This window comes from Sceloporus occidentalis, unplaced genomic scaffold, assembly GCF_023333645.1.
Source record: "Sceloporus occidentalis isolate IW3139 unplaced genomic scaffold, rSceOcc1.0.p SCAF_2, whole genome shotgun sequence".
Classification (NCBI taxonomy): Eukaryota; Metazoa; Chordata; class Lepidosauria; order Squamata; family Phrynosomatidae; genus Sceloporus; species Sceloporus occidentalis.
In genome coordinates, this window is record NW_028316982.1 from 58,002,318 (window position 1) to 58,022,585 (window position 20,268).

At 40.9% G+C, this 20,268-nt stretch overlaps 1 protein-coding gene across 5 annotated transcripts in view; it reads left to right on the top strand.

The window, feature by feature from the left end:
• Positions 1-20,268, top strand: part of YEATS2 (YEATS domain containing 2) — a 69,120-nt gene that overhangs the window by 21,642 nt on the left and 27,210 nt on the right. For 4 of the 5 annotated variants that reach the window (XM_089509570.1, XM_089509569.1, XM_089509571.1 and 1 more), the window contains 11 exons: positions 401-634; positions 1,358-1,516; positions 3,613-3,716; positions 7,992-8,099; positions 9,231-9,404; positions 10,063-10,321; positions 11,600-11,761; positions 11,946-12,055; positions 15,465-15,626; positions 18,330-18,503; positions 19,485-19,683. In XM_089509570.1, coding sequence (XP_089365696.1) covers positions 401-634; positions 1,358-1,516; positions 3,613-3,716; positions 7,992-8,099; positions 9,231-9,404; positions 10,063-10,321; positions 11,600-11,761; positions 11,946-12,055; positions 15,465-15,626; positions 18,330-18,503; positions 19,485-19,683 — 1,845 coding nt within the window. The remainder of the gene's footprint in view (positions 1-400; positions 635-1,357; positions 1,517-3,612; positions 3,717-7,991; positions 8,100-9,230; positions 9,405-10,062; positions 10,322-11,599; positions 11,762-11,945; positions 12,056-15,464; positions 15,627-18,329; positions 18,504-19,484; positions 19,684-20,268) is intronic. The other variant, XM_089509572.1, reaches the window with a different exon arrangement.

Here is a 20,268-nt window from a genome sequence, read left to right on the forward strand (position 1 = left end):
TCTCCCGTGCCATGCAGAAAGCAGTACATAACTAAAGCACTCCTGAGAGATGGCCACCCAATCTCTGTTTTAAAATCTCCAACAAAGGACAATTCACTATCTTCTGAGTAGAGAACATAATTTTAACTATGCTATATGTGCGCTGTTTCTGAGTGGGGAACATAATCTTAGCTGTGCAAGGAGAGAGGCATTTTAGAGAATAATATTCATCTTTCCAGTCTCAATAGGAAAGCACCTGCTGCTGTGAAGTGGGTAGCCTTCTGAATAATTAGAAATGCTTCCAAAACAGAAGGAACAAGAAATGGTGGAGGGTGCGATTTCTAACATTTCTGTATAACCTTTTGATTTTCAGCTTAAATAAACTTTGCAGCACTTTCCCCCTTTTGTATTTATCCATCAGGTTTTAGTACTGAAACTGAGAGACATACAGCCTTTTATTCCCTGCCATCATCTTTAGAACGGACTCCCACTAAGCTTGCAACCCAGAAAGTTACTTTTGGCTCTCATGGCAACTCAGCTTTTCAGCCCATTGCAGCTAGTTGCAAAATCATACCTCAAGGCAGAATTCCAAGCCCTGCTGAATCTCCTGGCAAGTCTTTCCAGCCAATCACCATGAGCTGCAAGATTGTATCAGGTATGACATATATGATCTATCTAATTATGTGTGCACTGAGATCAGAATAAACTGATTGACCTTATATTGATTATATTATTTCTTTCTATCTTATATAGTCTGTAACCCCGCTTTGAGCCACTGGGAGAGGTGGGAAAACACAAATTATTATTATTATTATTATTATTATTATTATTATTATTATTTGCCAGAAATGCCTATAGATGGTGGCCGTCTTTTTGACAAATCAGGTCCGAAGCCTGAGATGGTACCAAGTGAGGCTGCTCACTTGTAGCCTGCAAGGACCAACGTGCATGTAGAGACAATGAAATGAATCATAGCATCATAGAGTTGGAAGAGACTGCAAGGGCCATCCAGTCCAACCCCCTGCCATGCAGGAAATCTCAATCAAAGCATCCCCGACAGATGGCCATCCAGCCTCTGTTTGATTTGTGATTAAAGAAGCCAACAGCGCCTATATTCATGTGGTCTTGTGTGGTTTACTGTATGACTTGTGGTGGAAAATACTGCATCTTGAGTTAGCCTAGTTTCCTTCCTCTATAAGAATATGTAGCTTGAGAAAAAGTGGTAGCTGCCTGGTTTTCATGGAACTGCTTTTTTACAGTAGAGTTGATAATAGTTTTATCACCAAAAAACATACAGTTCTCCACATTACTGCTATCGTTGTTTATCATTACTTTGGTGTCTGCCAGACATCACTGGAAGTTCCCTTCTGTTTTTTAGGGTCTCCAATATCAACCCCCAGTCCTTCTCCGCTACCTCGTACCCCAACCTCAACTCCAGTGCATATGAAGCAAGGGGCTGCCACCCCAATAGTCAATAACCCTTACGTTATTGTGGACAAACCTGCCCAAACAGTTGGAGTAGTGGCTACAAACACAGGTGTGTATTATACACAGAACAGTATGCATACTATCTCAGTTCTTGCTTTTTTCTCATTTTAATATCTCACTATTTCCCCAGAGGTTTAACAACCAGTGCTGCTGCCACACTGCAGAATTAATACAGCTTGACACAGTTTTAACCGTCATGGCTGCATCCTATGAAATCCTAGGATTTGTAGTTTGTTGTGGCACCAGAGCTCTCTGACCAAGGAGGCTAAATATCTCAAAAAACTGCAAGTCCCAGAATTCCATAGCATTGAGCCATGGCAGTGTCAAACTACATTAATTCTGCAGTGTAGTTGCAGCCCGAGACTTATGTGCCTCATCCTTGTCTTGACAGTCATTGGCCCGAGACAGATGGGCGGGAAGGGCGTGTCCACACTGATTCTAGAGTTTGGGGGCACACAGCAACTACACGCTCCTGAACCCTAGTCCGTATGGATGCTGCCATCATGGTGGCCTCCCGTCCATACGGGGGCTGCCATGATGACGCAACTGTGGCGCCGCTTTCACACGACGGGGCGTCGCACTTTGCATCATTGACATGACACACTGTGCAATGGTGCACTGATGGTGGCGCCCATGCATGCCAAAAGAAACCCACTTTTAGTGGATTCTTTTTGGTGCGGAGAGAGCCCATGCAGTTTGGTTGCTGCTGGCTCCCTCCAGAGGGAAAATGGCAGCTCCAGACCGTCTGTCTGTTGAGCCCCATAGTTAAAGGCCCAAGGGACTTAATTTCTTTTTTAAAAATTAGCTTAAAAATTGCTCTTCCCCATAGACAGCATTGGGGAGCATGTTTTAGAGAATCTGGCTTTCCAAATGTTTTTATGTTTATTAGTTATATTTATGTCCTATCATTCTTCAATGTCCTCAGATTTTCCTTATAAGAAGCATGTGAGGTAGATAGGCTGAATGAACAAGAGTGACTGGTAAATCTGGGCCTCTCAGATACTAGTCCAACACTACTCCATTGTTGTCCTCAAATTCCTATCAGCACCAGACATCTTGGCCAGTCATCAGTAATGATGGGAGTTGTAATTCAACAGCTTCAAGAAGTATAGTTTTCCAGCCTTGCTTTAGATTCGTGACAGCTCTGTTTATTTCTTGTCCCTTAAAGTAGTTTGCCCTGGGAGGTTATAGGTGTCAGGTGTACTGTCAGCTTTTTTCACTTGCATTTTCACCATTTTACATAAAGAAATTGGTTATATGTAAGCGACCTATTGCATGTAAATAACTACAGATAGATCTTCCATGTCAGCTGAAGTACTACTGAAGACAGTTCCCTACACTGGCAATTCTATTGCATTGTAAGCATGTTCCTTCCCTTCCCTTTCATGTCCCCTCTGTTTAATGGCATAGTTATTACAAGGAGGTGGGAAAGTGTAGCCCAGTCATATGTGACTCCTGGAGCCTACTTAAAAAAAAAAAAAAAGTCTTAATTTGGGGGTGGCTTTATCCCACCCACTCGAAAAAGTTCCCCATATATGAGCAAACATGTAAAAAGCCCTTCATTCATTTCATTCCACCACCCCCCCCACACACACACACACAAAATAGCAAAAGGAGGTGACATGATGTCACTTCTGGTCACGATTTTGGAAGGGAAACTTAGGCATTTTGTCACATGGGGGCTGCAGTGCAGGAGGAAGCAGGGAGTAGAAAACTGGCTCGCATGTGGTTTCCTGCTTCTGACATAGAGAAGCTGAAGAAGGAAGTGTTTTTTTTCCTCCTTAGGTCTTGATCAGAAGCTCTGCTAAGATGTATAGGGAACAACAGTAACCTCTCTCACTCCTTAAATGCACCCAGTCCTGGTAGAGTCAGTATAGAAGATCTGCCAGATCCATCAAATTTGCAAGAAGTGGATTCATATGCACCTATGCTTTCCCAGTAGTGAGCCTGGGAGATTTGCTACTGAACAGGTGCCAGACCTCATGGCTATTTTATGGGTGAGAAGCAAGTGTCCCTATGCCTCTGTTTTACCTCATTTTTACTGTTAGTGTGATCAGACAGCTGTTGTCTTATTCCACACATTGTTTGGCAAGCAATTATATTATGTATTATGCTCATGTGTTCACTGTCTTTTCCAATATGTAGGAAGCCCTGCAAGTAAAGTTACAAATGTTTCCCAGGCTTCTCATGGGGCAGGGTCTCCAGTCTCAAAGATCCATGGAAGCAGTTTTATAACCTCTACTGTTAAGGTAACATCCTTTTGACTGGCTCTTCTTCCTGTTCTAAAAACTTACCATAAAATTGTGTACAGTACATTCTGACTATTGTTCTTAAGTACAGTATTCTGGAACTTGCATTTCTGCTCCTGTGTTGGTTCAGTGTCTAGCTCTAAAGTCACGTTGTAGAGTTGAGGTGTATTCATACTGTACCATTATAGTGCTGTTATTCCGCTTCAGTTGCCATGGTTCAGTTGCCACTAGATCTCTCTGGCTGGAGTTCTCAGCCATAGATATCTAGTGCCTCACCAAACTACAAACCTCAGGATTCAGTAGGATGGAACCACAATGCTATATTTACAGTATGTAGTGTGAATGGGCCCCTGGTTAAATGTCTTTATTCCCCCACCAGCAGCAGCCTTCCCCTCCATCATATAATGGTTTGGTTGTTCTAGTGGGGAGGGAGGAATCCAGAATGCATATTTGCAATACAGTCATTTGCATTATTTCCAAATAAATCCTGCTGAGTTCAACAGAACTGACTCCCAAATAATTGCATAAAGTTGGAGCTCTGGTCCTGTTTATTCTTTCAGGGTGATGCAGTGCTCTGTTATATAAGACTGGTGGAAGAAGCTCTGATCTCTGTAGTCACCACATGCTCTAGATCTCCCCAAATCAGCTTATCGAACAGGTTGAGGTTTTTTTTTTAATAGCATTTCTGGCTAAATGTGATATTTTCTCCTATAAAGCGATTTATATTGCTAGAACAGTATTCAGGGCAAGCAAAGAGATGGACAGATCTATAGCTACCATTATCAAAATAATATTTATCTAAACCTTTGTGAGATGAAAGGGATTCCATGGCTCTGGTGGTGATTTGGAACCTCACCAAAATTGGGAGCAATTAATTTTGACTTTCTGATCTGTCAGAGAGGAATAATGTTGCTATTTTGGGGCTTGGAAAGTAGTATTAAAGATACAAAGCTAGATTGTTCCAGAAAATTGCTAATAGTACTTCACAGGCTTATGAATTTCTAGCAAAAACTGACACATTTCAGTGCACCCTTTTATAACTTCATAATACTATTCAAAGATACTTATTTGTAATTAGCTAGATCACTTTAAGGAACAATGGTATTTGCATCTTAGCTTTCCTATTCTCTTTCTGAGAGTCTCTCTCTCTCTCTCTCTCTCTCTCTCTCTCTCTCTCTAAGCTGATTACAACATGTTAAATAAGTTAATTTTCTGTGTACTTAGCTTTTTAAGTTGCTTAATGTGTTGCAGAAATTAGCATATGAGCACGCTTGTCCTGTAAAGACAGGATAAAAACCTTTTTTCCCCTGGAAAGGATCATTGGCCCACAGGAAAATTCAGTGGGGAGAATCATATTATCATAGAGTTGGAAAGGGCCTTGTGGGCCACTAAGTCATCAACTTCCTACTCAGTGCCGGATCTCCAATTAAACAAGTGATCCCCAAACTGTGCACTAGAAGAGATGTTGGACTTCAGCTCCCAGAAGCCTCAGCTATGTTGGCCAATAGTCTGGGATTCTGGGAGCTGAAGTCCAAAATCCCTTACAGGACACACTTTGGGGACCGCTGAATTAAACCATCCCCATCAGGTAGCTGTCCAGTCTCGTTTTGATGATATCCAGAAAAGGAGACCTCATCGCTTCTCTAGACAATTGGTTCTATGGCTGAACTGCTCTTATTGTGAAGAAGTTATTTCTAATGTTCAATCAAAATCTCACCTTCTGAACTTCATACCATTATACCTGGTCATATCCTTGGGGCAGCTGATAACAGGTCTGCCCTCTCCTCTCTGTGACAGCCCATGTGAGGTATTTAAAAGTGCAATCAAGTCACCCCTCAGTCTTCTCTTCACCAAACTGAACGTGCCCAGCTCCTTCAACCTTTCCTCATATGTTTTGTTCATACGTTCTATCATCCTTTTTGCCCTTCCCTAAACCTTCTCTAACTTGTCTATATCCTTCTTAAAATGAGGCACCCAGAACTAAATGCAGTATTTCAGATGAGACTCGACTAGCACAAAATACATTGGGACTATTACCTACCTCAACTTGGAAGCTATTAATGCAAGCTAAATTAGCATTCCCTCTCTTTGCTGCAACATCAGACTACTGGCTCATGTTTAACTTATTATCAACAATAATCCTATGATCCTTTTATCATGGACTACTACTGCTGAACCATGTATCCCACATGCTGTACCTATGCATTTAATCTTTATGGCCTAAATGTAGAATTTTGTATTTGTCTCTGGAATTTCATTATATTCATTTCTGTCCAATTTTCTATTTTATATAGGTCCTTTTGAGATTTGTTCCTATTTTCCGATTCTTAGGCACACACACAAACCAGTTTTGTGTCATCTGCAAACTTGATAAGGATTCCTCCGCTGTCTAATACATTGATAAAAATGTTGAAAAGTAATAGGGCCAGGACACAACCTTGAGGCACTCCCCCTGAGACCCCTTTCCAGTTTGATATGAAGAAGTATGCAGATGAGCTGCTATTCTTCCAGAGCTTTGCTTCCTCTGCTTTTGGAGGAGCTCAGCTGTTCATGGGTAATACCAGGCTCAGAAATAGATGGAGTTTGCCATATTGCAAGATTGTCTAGTTCGCTCATTGATTCTCAACACTGTGGCTGCCATCTTGTATGGCTCAGCTTAGTGTAGTAGGTCAGCATGCAGGCCTGTGCTAGACCTGCCATATACCCACCCCCACACCCCCCCCCCCACCACCACCACCACCTTTTGACTTGCTGAACAGCTTCTGAACCTCACCACCACCATAGCCATTCCCTGCTTCATGGGGAGCAGGCAGGATCTCTGAAGTGTCTGACTATGCACTCATAGCCAGACACAAAATGATTACAGCAGCACTGAGACTTCCAGAGGATCCCAATGGATCTCAGCACTGATGTTTCCATTTTGTGTCTGGCTATGGGGAGATGCTTCTGTGATCCTGCCCTCTCTCCCCAAAGCAGGAAATGCCCATTCTTCAGTGGTTGCTCAGTAAGTCAGGAGCAGGGCATTGGCTGCTATGGAGGGAAGAAGAGAATATCAATGCATCCAGCATGTAAAAAGGAACATGTGCATGCATATGAGAAACTTACACATGTACAGTATATGTCCCAAACATAATACCAGTCTTAATATGAATTTTAGTCTAAGGGTCATAGCTTCCCCATCTCAGCTGTAAAAGGAGTTACTTATGTATAGTCTTCATGCTATCTAAAATATGAACTCTAAATTGGGAGCTGAGACTAGACATCTGTATTAGCAGACGTCAGCATGCAATGTGTTTGTCCCTCACTCCCACCCCAGCTTCTCCCATTAGTTAAGAAGCAGCTGCATGCACCCGAAAAGCAAAACCCATGTGTTTCCCATGCAGCACTGCCATAAACATGCTCATTCAAACCAGGATCACTTATGCAGCAAAGTCCACATCCACTTCTAAATATATTGGCTTAAACAGTAGTTTTCCTTTCCCAGAGCTATTGAAATGGTTTGTTTTAACTAGTTAATTGGTGAGACACAATTATTTTAAAGACTTTTATGTGAATGCAATACTATATATGGTTATACCTTTTAATAATGGTATATTTAGTTATTAAAAATACCCATTGCTGTACTTCACTCAATACTGCAAACCTGATGACAGGGAAATTTAATTAATAAAGTGAACAGCATGTTTAGTTGAGAACATTGTGTTTAATTGAGAATGGTGGAACAGGAATAGTTAATTGCAGAAAAATCTGTATTTTTGCAATTAACTATTCCTGTTCTGCCATTCTCAATTAAACACACTGTTCACTTTATTAATTAAATTTCCCTGTCATCAATTTTTCAGTAGTGAATGAAGTACTGCAATGTGTATTTTTTAATAACTAAAGATGCCATTATTAAAAGGTATGGCCATATACAGTATTGTAATCATATAAAGTCTTTAAAATAATTAACAATTAACTCTCAGATTTACCTATCACAGTTGTGTCTCACCAATTAATTAGTTAAAAATAAATCATTTTAATTGTTTTACACCATTACCATTGTAATCAGTTTTATTTCCTAGTCCCTGATAGATTTTTAGAGTAACTAAAATCAGTACTACATTACATTCCTCAACTGGTTCTGTGGATTGAAATGAAGACTAAATATTTTGTAGATCTAAGGATGGTTTACATTTTTTTTCTTGGATATGTTCATTTCTTGTAACTAAATCATAACACTTAAAAATAAAAAGGCATCTAGCTTAACAGTGTGCCATTGTCTATTTATTTTAGCAGGAGGACTCACTCTTTGCAACCATGCCCCCTCTTTGTCCAATTGGGAGTCATTCCAAGGTACAAAACCCTAAATCTATGACAGGAGGACCTGGAACATTTACAAAGGTACTGTGATTGTATTATTCTCTTTTAAGCACATAGCAACAGCAGCTGTCCCATTTCACACTGAGACATGCCATAAAACATTTTAAACATGTGCTTTGAACTTTGTGGTTTTTATTGCTTGCTCCTTGGGGTTCTGGACATGTATCAAAAGGTGTAGAATGTGCTAGTTTTGTACCTTTTCTTCAAAAGAAAGAATGATGGAATTCTCTTTCTTTTATGGAATATCTTTTCCATTATCTTCTCTCTTCATTTTTAAAAATATCTTCATGCACAGTGGCTGCAGCATTTGTAAATATTGCTGTATATTTTCCATAGTTGTTGTTGTATGCCTTAAAGTTATTTCCAACTTATGGTGACCCTATCATATAGTTTTCTGGGACTGAGACCATGTGACTTGTCCAGAGTAACCCAATGGGTTTCCATGGCTAAGTGTGGAATTGAACTGTTTTCCAGAGTCATAGTCAAACCACTGCACCCCAATGATTCTCCATATTTTCTGTACAAAGGATTATTTAAAGATAAGTAATAATATTTATCCATTGCAGCCTTCATTGACCAATGCACCTATAGAAATGTTCTCATTCTTTCTGAAAGTCAAGGAGAGCCTGATTGGATGGCAATAAAAGACCTATTTAGGCAGCATATTGTTCCCACAGTGGTCAGTCAGATGTGGCAACAACGCAGGAGTACACTAGCACTACTCTTTTAATGGTTGCGTATTACTTCCCTTGATTTAGCCCAAGGGAAATTATTGAACGATGGCATTTGAACCTGCCATTAAAAGCATCTTTGGTATTAGTTACAGAGATAAAAGCAAAGTGAAAAATGGGTTTAAGAACGTTTTCACAGGCAATTTTTAATTATTCCCTTTTTAAAAGCTTAACAGTGCAGTCCTTTTGTCCTACCAGTCTCCAGGATGCCACATTTCAAGGCCTTCTGCTGCCTCCTGCAGGAAGTAAATGAATGGCTGTACAGATTTCTATAGATCTAACTGGCCACTCAGGGACGAATACCACTCTTTCTCTCCTGGCAGAGTATGACCTCCGGGTCATCCTGATCTGTCTTAGATGGTTGTTGGAGGACTATGGGATTGCTTTGTAAATTCTTAATTTCTGTCTGATTTATTTGAAGGTCATAATAAAGCAAGAGCCTGGAGAACTTCCCCAGCAATCGCCAGCACCAGCAACTGGGACAGTCTCTCAGGCTTCAGTGCAGCAATATGTTACTGTGAAAGGCGGTCACATGATCGCTTTGTCACCCCAGAAGCAGATTGTGAGCACAGGAGAGGGGTCAGCATCATCTAAGGTACACAGTTTTAAATTCCTCTGTGCCAGAGCTGCCTAATGCCTAATGGCAGTGGCTACTGGAGTTGTTTCCTCCCATGTGTGTGCTGATGCAGATTAAACAGGAGTAATAGATGCCTCAGGTAGATAGCAGCAGAGCTTGAAACAGTTACTTTACATACATAAATTTCATATGTATGTAAAGTAACTGCTATTACCAAGTAAATAAGGGCTAATTGCAGGTACAGGAGTATTCCATGATAAAAACTATCTTTAGTGACAGCACTGTTAGTGTCTACTGATAATGCTATGTTTGCTAAGAAGCTTTAACCATTTAGAACATGCTAAAACACAAAATATTGCCTCTTTAAAAGTAATCCCATTAATGGACTCTGAAAAGAAAGAGGAATAAAAATTATCAGATCCACCTGAAAATTTAATAAAATTTGGAAAAAATATTTTTTCAGACAGTATGCTGCTAGGGAATTCTGGAAGTTGTAGTCCCAAAAGTAACTTTTCAACCTCTGGCTCATCTCTAAATAGTACTTATGTGCCAGAAAATCTTGTCCAGCACTTGTTCCTCACAGCTACCAGTGCAGGCCCAATTTTTTTAGCTGACTAATATTTTTTGGTTCAATTATGGCTGTGTCATGTAAGCAACATGTTTTATTTTGTTATAGATTGTTAGTGTTCCAGTTGGCTCAGCTTTACCAGCAACAGTCAAGCAAGCTGTGGCCATTGGCGGTGGGCAGATACTAGTGGCAAAATCTGGCCCTTCAGTAGCAAAGACTGTCGGAGGAAAACAAGTTTTAACCCAAGGAGTGGCAAAAGCTATTGTGAGTAGCGGTGGAGGAACCATTGTTGCTCAGCCAGTACAGACGTTAACAAAGGCTCAGGTTCCATCAACAGGAGTTCCAAAGAGTGGACCCCAAGGTTCAGGTAAAGTGATCTTTATGTTTATCTTTTGCAGGATTATAAATGTTATTTACTGTACCAACCTGAACTAACCTGATTTTAAAGTACAGTATTGTTAAAAATCCCCCCAAAATGATACCTTCATGGGGCCAGCCAAAATGCACATTATACATGTTGCAAGCTTTCAAAGCTCTACTGGCTTCTTCATCAGGCAAAGTTGTTAAAAATCATACAGGAGAAAGAAAGAAAAAAATGACAATGTTAGTCATAGCCCTGCATTTGTTCAAGCTGTTCTGATTTTTGTCCTCATTTCAGATGGTATGGATGGTGGGCCCCTCCTCCTTCTAGCCATCTGAGTACTGGTAGATTCAATTGTAGCTGGTTAGTACTGGGATGGGAAACCACCAAGGAATCCCATGGATCTACAAGTAGGGCTAGGATAATGTTCTTCCTGAAACCCTGGAAAACTCCTGTGAGTCATAGTTGACAGTACTGGGCTGGATGGACCAATGCTTTGACTCAGCAATAGGCAGCTATGTTCCTATGGTTGCCTAAGACTAACTGATTACTAAGAGTTAGCTTAATTTGGGAATACTGTAATTATCTTCTAAGTCCAGCGGTATTCCTCTCAGCCAGAGTTTGGAAATTGTGTTGGATTGCAACTTCCAGCATTCCTCTCCATTGGCTAGGCTGGTGAGGACTGGTAGGAATTGTTGTCCAATTGTTTCCACCCCTGCTGTAGTCTAGGCAGGACAGCAATCATTTTCTAAGACTGGACAAAAAACCTGCTAGTACTATTGCAGTTAATATTTCTTACAGTGTATCAAACATCACCTCTTCATCTACAGTAATATTCTTGTGACTAATGTCTAGATCAAGCATGGCCAAGTTTCTTCAGTCAACCAGTTTTACTAATTCCCTTACCCTGCCATCTCCCTCCACAAGAATCTTGCTCCCTCCAAAAATTAATTATTTGTGTATAATTCTGCATTGTAATGTGCATTTATCTTCCTCTTGTCTAACTGGGGGTTTAAAGCTGTCCACAACAGTGGCTTTTCTATTTCCTTGCTGTTTGAAATGGTGTGGTCATTAAACCAAGTATAAAAATTACATTATTGTAATCACAGTGCAAGTCATCAGTGCATGGTCTTCAGAAGAGTTTCTGGAGGTGTAAATTATAGTTGTAATGCAAGAGTGGTGATTGTTTTAAGCCACTTTTATCTGTTTTATCGAAGTAGCACTTTGCATAGGGCAGTCTTTGAAAACCTGTGTAACCTTCTCTGTTTCTTCTTTTCATTCTAGTAATGGCAACACTGCAGTTACCAGCCACCAATTTGGCCAACTTGGCAAATCTACCTCCTGGCACAAAACTGTACCTTACTACAAACAGCAAGAATCCTTCTGGGAAGGGGAAGCTGCTGCTCATACCTCAAGGAGCCATTCTGCGGGCTACAAACAATACCAGTTAGTGTTAAACAAAGGAAGACTAGTGTGCTAGAGAAAATTGTAATTATGTTAACCGAAGAGATTAGCATAAGAGAGGAGATTATTCTGTCCCCCTGTGGCTTAGGATAACTATTTAATATAATGCTTGAATAATGGAGCTAAGCTGTGCTACATTTAAGTATGTAACTGTTATTTATTTCAGGTCAGCAGTCAGGCTCTTCAGCAAGTGGAGGTGGAGGAACCCAAAGCACAAGCACTGGCTTATCTCAGCATCTCACCTACACTTCTTACATCCTCAAACAAACACCACAGGTGAAGTCATAATGCTGTTTATAGATCTCTACTTTTACTGGACTCTAGATAAAGCACCGGAGGTTCTAGGGCATGAAGCAACTAATATTCTTGGCTAGAGAAGGGATGTCCAACTGTGGTGCTTCAGATGGTGGTTGTTTTTTTTTTTTTTTTTTTTTTTTGGGGGGGGGGGGCTTGCCTCCAACACCGAACAGCATTACCAGTGGTAAAGATTTATAGGAATTGTTACCGAAAGACATTTGGAAGCCCACTCCTGAGCAGTAAGTATGCCTTATAGCATATTTAAATCAACAAGGGGCACAATTTGGGCTCTAGATACCTTTTCTTTAAAAAGGAACCTCTCTCTGTTATCCGTGTCCTTGTTTCCATAGTGATGATTTACTGTAAAATAATTCACTTACCTTTTACACTGTTTTTTACTCTGATAGCAGTGTTTTGGCAGGATTCAAAGAAACAAATATATATCCCACTTTTCTCCCCATAATGGAACTCAAGGCTGCTAGCAACATATTTTAAAACAATACAAATTAAAAACTATACAGAGTCATTAATAGTAGCATAAGCATATAGTGGATGGCCAAAAAGACAAACAAATGGATTCTAGAACAGATCAAGCCTGAACTCTTCCTGGAAGCCAAAATAACTAATTTGAGACTGACATACTTCATCTGCATCATGAGAAGAGGTGACCCACTAGAAAAGACAATTATGCTAGGAAAGGTAGAGCGCAGTAGAAAGAGAGAGAAACCATATACCAGATGGATAGATTCAATCAAGGAGGCCATGGACCTGAGCCTGCAGGACCTGAGCAGGGCAGTTAAGGACAAAGGGGGCTTGGAGGTGTCTCATTCATATGGCTACCGTGAGTCAAGCCCAACTTGAAGACAGTTAAGAATATGTACAGTCAGTCCTCAGTATCCATGGGGGATGATGATGATGATGATGATGATGATGATGATTTGTATTCTGCTTTTTCACCTAGGAATCAAAACTCTCCTTTGTGTCGCTGGCGCAGCCATCTAAAGGCTGCGCTAGTGACGCAAATTAAGGAAAGCGCTCCGTTTCGGAGCTCCTTCTGGTGCCGCGGAAAGGGAGCCCCAGGCACCCTTGCGCGGTGCCAGGACGTCACTTCCGCGCCACTCCATTTGGAGGCGGTGAGGTCGTGGCGTCCCAATGGTAACGCCTATGTAGAATGGGCACCACCATTTTGTACATACTAGATACGTACTAGGGTTAGAGCGTCCAGAAAGGATGCCCTTTCCTAATCCTAGTACGTACTTTTTGTGTGTCAAACGCGCCCTAGTCTGGAAAGGCCTGCCAGAAGAGATCCGTCTTAACAGCCTTTTAAAGGCTTCCAAGGTAGTAATATGGCAGATCTCATCCAGCAGGTCGTTCCAGAGCCTGGGAGCAGCTGATGAAATCCGTTCCAGGGGCACCTCCACCCCCTCACGGACACCAAAATCCATGGATGCAGAAGTCCCATTGTTCCTAATGACAGCCTGGCCACATGACCGCATTGCATTAGGAACAAATGTACAGAAGTCCTCCCTCCCTCTCCCTCCCCCTCCAAGGCTTCTGCCCTGGACTTGGCTTCAGGGGTGGTGTGGAGTCTGGAGTTCTGTTGGCCGGAGGGAGCTGGGTCTTGTGTCTTGGAGCCCCCCCCACATGCACGCGCCACTATTGAGGACAGTGCAGGCTTGCCATCTGTGGCTTTTCTATTTCCTTGCTGTTTGAAATGCTCAAATCTGTGGATGGCAAGTCTGCAGATACTGAAATCCCACTGTATATGAGTTATTTAAAAAGCAATTAACCAATTTATAAAGTTAAAAAATAAACATTAAAATTTGTATACAGACCTTAAAAATAGCAAATGGGGTTGCTTTTGAACTGCTTGACAGGATCATTTCTACAGTGGTACCCCGGGATACGAATTGATCGCATTACGAAATTTCCGGGGTACGAAAAAGTTAGATTGGAAAAAACTGTTCCGGGTAACGAAAGATTTTTCGGGTTACGAAATTCATTTCGGCGCGTTTCAGCGCGAAATTCAAATGCGAAGCGCGGCTAGCGGCTTTCCAGCGCTAACGGAAAGCCTTTTCGGGTTGCGAAATGTATCGGGTTACGAACGGCGCCGCGGAACGAATTAATTTCGTAACCCGAGGTAGCACTGTAGTTTCTTTATTGAGACTAGGCATCATGTTTTACCTCCAAGAATAAGTGGTACTAAATGACAAAAAAGATCTGCTGTTAGAAAACAGAAACCAAGAGGTTTGTAATTTACAGTAAGACTGCTTATGCAGAGCTCTAGAATAGGGAATAATAGAGTATGAAGAGGTAGGTGTGTGGGTGCTTGTGCATGTATGTGCATATATGTGTATTTAGATATGCATGCGCATGTGGAATAAGAGGTCAGGCTTCTAGAGGTCAGGGGGATTCATTGGACTCTATCCCCCTTCCCTTGGAAGGTAGGAACGAGACCACACTTACAGCAGATGCACTACTAGTGCTGAATTATAGTGGCTACCATTATGTTTATCACCTCCACCATAGTTGTCAAAAAATATAGCAGTTTATGATACAGGAGAGTGCTAGACCCCTTTGAGACCTCAGGGCAAAATGTATACTACTCTTCCTGAGACAACAAGAAAAGAAGGGAAGGAAACACTGTTAAGATGTGGAGGATTGTGGTAGTATCTGCCAATTCTGTGGAGGAAGAATGCCCTATGGCATTCCTCAGAGGTTTCATGTAGTGTGAAGTCAAAGGCTTTCATGGCCGACATCCATAGTTTTTTGTGGGATTTTCAGGATATGTGGCCATGTTCTAGAAGAGTTTATTCCTGACATTTCACCAGCATCTGTGGCTGGCATCTTCAGAGAATGCTTGCCTGGAAAGGAGTTGTGTGTGTGTGTGCGTGTGTGCGCGCACGCGCGCACACACACACACACACACACACACACACACACACACACACACTGTGTGAACCTGGGATGGCAGGAGTGATTTGTATGTGTATTGTTCTCTTGCTAATGGCAGGCCTCAGGGTGGAAGGTTATGCAAAAGAGGATTAGTGTCTGCTTGATTAGTGCTCATTGTCTTCTGGGAAACCCCTGACCCTGGGAGATTTCTCATTTGCATTTGTTGAGTCTTCATCTTGCTATTTTTCAGGACTGGTAGCCAAACCTTGTTTACTTTTAGGGTTTCCTCTTTCCTGTTGAAATTGTCCAGGTGTTTGTGGATTTCAGTGGCTTCCCTGTGCATCCTGACATGGTAGTTGTTGGCATGGTCCAGAATTTCAGTGTTTTCAAACAGTATTTTATGCCCAGGATGGTTTCATGTAGCATTTGGGCCACATGTTTTCCACCATGGCATAATCTACATTTACTGTAAATGTTTCCCCCTTTGACCCAGGGCACATTTTTAGTTGGCCAGCCATCTCACCAGAGCTCTACAAAGCAAGCAGCATCAGGAACAGTTGTGCAAAGCAGTGCGAGTGCTGGAACATCATCTTCACAAGGACATCAGGCACTGAAAGTAATAACGGGACCCAAAACAGCTGCTTTATTTGCACAGGTAATTCCAAAATCACTTTTGTTTGTGGCTAGTGTTGCAGTTCAAGGAATCACACATTTGGTTTGCCTATAAAGGACTTTTGGCTTATGTATCTTGAACCTCAGCTGTTCTGTATCACATAGCAAATTTGCTTTGGGAACAGGGATATTTTTAAGAATAGTTGAGCCATAAGGGCAGTTGTAAGGTGGAGGCTATTCAAATAAAACAATCCAAAATGCCACTGAACATGCCTGAATGCTTGGTTATGCCTGTAGTAGCTCTCTGAATGCCAGTTTTTATTGCAGTCATTTACTTCAGAAAAATCACAGCATTGTAAAGCAGTCAATCTCTTCAAAATGATTGGGAACAAAGTAATATTGATGACAGTATTAGAATGTTTCCCACTGTCTCTTTAGACTTATTAGGTAGACATGAGGCTATTGGGTCATTCGGCCCTTAGGAAAAATCAAATATCTTGTTTTTCAAAAGCTTCTGTGTTTCCAAGCCTCATATCTTGGAGATACACTTTCTGTCTCTTTCTGAATCAAAACAAGTTCAGCTGAAGCAGCTGTATTTTGCTCTCCTGTTGATCCCTCATTTACCGTCTGCTCTTTCACCTTCTCTGTCAATTTCCATATGTCAGATTTTTGTAAACTCCAAGCAGGAGTTTGTACCCAATAAAACACTATACACAGCTATAATATTATATTAATATTTATGTCAGGATCACTGACAAGAGTAGAGAATGAGTTATCCCAGGACTGGGCAAAAGAAACATATGCAGAGAAATGGAATGAACATTTGAGAGGTTGATTTGATTTTTTTTTCCCCTTCAGAAGTATGTGTTGCATTATTCAAGTTGACAGCAGCCTTGGAAAATGCTGAAGGCTGAATTAGTCACAGAGCACATACATTTTAAAGTCTTCCCAATGGAGTGGATTTGTTTGTTTCATATTAAAAGTTAACAGTGGGAGGGTTCTGTTTTATGTTGTGGAATCGTGGGGTGGTGTTGGGGAGAAGTTAGTGAATCTTTTCCCTTCTGGCCATTGTTCAATAAATATTTCTCTTTTCTACCAAGCTGCCATATCTGTCTTCTCCCACAAATGGAAAAGCAGCTGGGGAGGGTAAAGCTTAGGAGAGGAAATGGCTGGTAGGAAGAGGGTTACCGGTAATAGTTTCAGTGTCACACACACACACACACTTTTTTTTTCTCTGCTCGTACTGATAGCCTGCTGTGACTGAGGTGCGGGACAGACCGCCCAAAAAGGGTGGCCTGCCGGCAGCCTAATTCCCTCCAGAGGGAAGCTGCAGCCGCCAAACTACAAGGCTTCCCTCTGGAGGAAAAAGAACCCGCGCTGCAGGGAAACATAACAAGTGCACCAATGGTGCACTTGTTATCTAAGCGATGTGTGGTGATATGTGGATGCCACGTATCACTTACATCACAATGGTGGCGGCCGTATGCATGGGGCGCTGCCATTATAGCACCGCCCTGGTAGGGTTAGGGACCGTGCGGTTGCTGCACGGTCCCTAACGCTAAAATCGGCACCAGCACGGCGCATTTGGGCCGTCTGTTTCAGCCCTGAGTTTCATTTAGGACAAACATATATTAACAGTTGCCGAGTAATGCCAAATTTGGCTCCCAAAAGTGAAAGGAACCAACTTATCATGGTCTTGGGAAAGACCAAAATAAATTGTTACTATACAAATTATTCTGCAAATGATGTCCTGCAAATTAAGTCTGTTGCATTCAGTTAAGTAAAGAGAAGGCTTTTGCTTCTCTGCTTTTTGCTTCCATTCATGTCAGAGTTCCCTCTCTAACTTGATTTTGGTTTCTGTCTGGGGTTTTTAAAAGAAAGCTATTCCAGATAGAACAAGGCAGTACGTGTTAACTCATAAGAATTTTGTCCCAAATATTTGCTTGAAATTTCATCTTTGACCTAAATCCAGTTGTTTGTCCCAACTAGAGGAGGCCCACTGAATCAATAGCATTTGTATAAGTGTTGCTCAATCAAATTCACAGTGATTGAATGGGTTTACCTTAATGGGGATTAACAATTGTGGTTTGGTGTCCAGCCTTTGTCCTAAAAGACAATACCTTCAGTAACTATGAAGGATGGAGCATAGCAGTCTAAACACACCTTTATTTAGTCAAGTTTTATTTATGCTGCCATGTATTTGTGTATTTATCACTGTTATACAACAGGATGTTAGTGCCCAATCAAGGAAATAATGGGATCAGCAGATATAAAATGAAAAGTAATAGAAGAGCAGAAAACTCAATTTTGAGCTATACCCTTTATATTGGGAAGGCTGACTATTATATTGGGAAGGGACAAATATATAGAGGAATTTCATAAAATAGATGGCTTTCACTGCAACAATTGTATCCTAATACATATTCATGAGGTTGATATAACAGTCTCTTTGAAACTCTTGTACTTCTGTGTCAGAGCTTGGAAAAGTTACATCTTGGTCTACAGCTCCCTGAGCCCCTTGCTATGGTGAAGCTGGCTGCAGGATTCTGGGAGCTGTACTCCAGAAAAGTAAATTTCCCAAGCTCTCCTCTGCAGTTTCTTGGTATTCCATGTTTTAAGAATTTTAAAAGGGATTGTTGATAGGAGGAAATCCTGTTCATTTTCTTTGCCGTGTCAAAACAGTTATTTGGGCATATCTGACTTGTAAAATTATAGTTTACACTCAAACATATCTTTAATTTCAAAGGCAGCTTCCAGTGGGCAAGCTTCACTGATGAAAATATCAGATAACACACTGAAATCGTTACCAGCATCATCACAACTCTCAAAACCTGGCACCACTGTACTAAGAGTATCTGGCGGGGTGATCACTACAGCGACAACTCCAGCTGTGACACTTCCATCAAATGGAGTAGCTCAGGTAAGGCCTAGTGTTGGTCAATGGTCAAATACAAGGAAAAAGGGCAGATAGTGCAAGAAGATGCACTGAAATTAAGGCCTGTTACAGACTGCCAAAATAAAGCTGTTTCGGGTCTCTTTGGAGGTATGCTGTTTAAATGATGCATGGGTCCTAAGAGTCTGGAGGTCTCACCAAAGCCACACTCCATTCCTAAGCACTGGAGTGCAGCTTTGGTGCAGCTTCCGGATTCTTAGGATGCATGCATCATTTAAACAGCATACCTCCAAAGAGACCCGAAGCAGCTTTATTCTGGCAGTCTGTAACAGGCCTAAGAGTCTTTTTAAAAAAAATAAAATCAGAAGTGTTCTAGATTTTAAATGTAGGGTGTTTCTTATTTCAGAATCTCCCTTTAGGTTTTAATTAATATAATTAATTCTTCCTCTGTTTGTTTCCCTGTTGTATCATATAAATCTCCAATTATTTTAAATCCCGTCGTCTTTATTTTTTTCAGTATTTCCCAAAGTCTTAATTATTACTCTTATTTAAATATTCTATTGGTAGCTATTTCCAATTTTTTATACCCATTTCTATGCCATTTTTCCATAGTTTATAATTCACCATTATAGGGCCAATTATTTTCTCTTTTTCTTTCTTTCTCCTTATCCTTTCCTGGAACATAGAAATATAATCCATTTTGTTGTTCTGGCTTTCTCATTTAACCAATTTTATCTTTTGTTATTTTCTACTTCTACAATTCTTAACAGTTAACTTGCCTCAAAATATAATTCAGGTTAGGGAACATCACTTCTTCTCACTCATTGATTCACTTCTGATACCTTAGCAAATGTGGATATATGAACTGAAGTTTACCAAAATTATGTGTACACAAAATATGAGAAGAATGGATAACTTTGCAATTCGTTATCTGCTTTTCTTTTGTTCTTGTCCAATCTGACAATGTGAAGAGTACGTTGACCTCTTTGCCTCTTCTTTTTCACTCAGCCAGTGGATAGTGCAAGTTCTAGCTCATCTCCAACTGGAGGCCCGATAGTGAAGGCATCTGGACAACAGCACCAAGGTCCTGTCAGCCATGGGCAAACAGCATCAGCAGTGCCTAACAAAACAAGTGCATCTGCTGTTGTAAGCATTGCTTCTTGGGTTACTGCTCCAGCTTCAACATCTGGGAAGACAGCAGTATCAGGTAATCAGCCCTTGTTCCTCCGTCTTATCATCAGGTTAACATAATACTTTGATCCTGAGTGCTGAAAGTGCAGGTTTTGCAGCACCTCACTGTTGTGTACATGTGGCCTGTCTTGTTCCAAAAGGAATTATAAAAGTGCTGATGGTATTCTGTCTTCACACTGTTTAGAGCCTTAACACAGGGAACCAGTTGTCAAAGCTCAAACGTATCACGTTACAAGGAATGTGGGTGTCTGGCCTGAGTTAATTTTTATTTGATAACTAAGATGTAGTGAAGACACATTTTAGAAGTAATAAGTAGGAATCTTATTGTTTTATTGATGGTGGTGAAAAATCCTTTCTGATTACTTTTTAAAGGGCTTTCTTGAATATTGTGAAAGGCATTTAGAGAAGAATTTTTCCAGTTTTGTGCTATCAGCTCTTGTTGTTCTTTTTTTTAAAGGAAAAAAATTAACACAGTGAGTTACTCTCCTACTGTTGGAACAATTATTGAAGTGATAATTGTTGTGTGTGCAAATGGACACCAGGTCACAGCTTTTGGACACTCAGTGGAGACAGATAAATACATAATTTAATCAGTGAACTG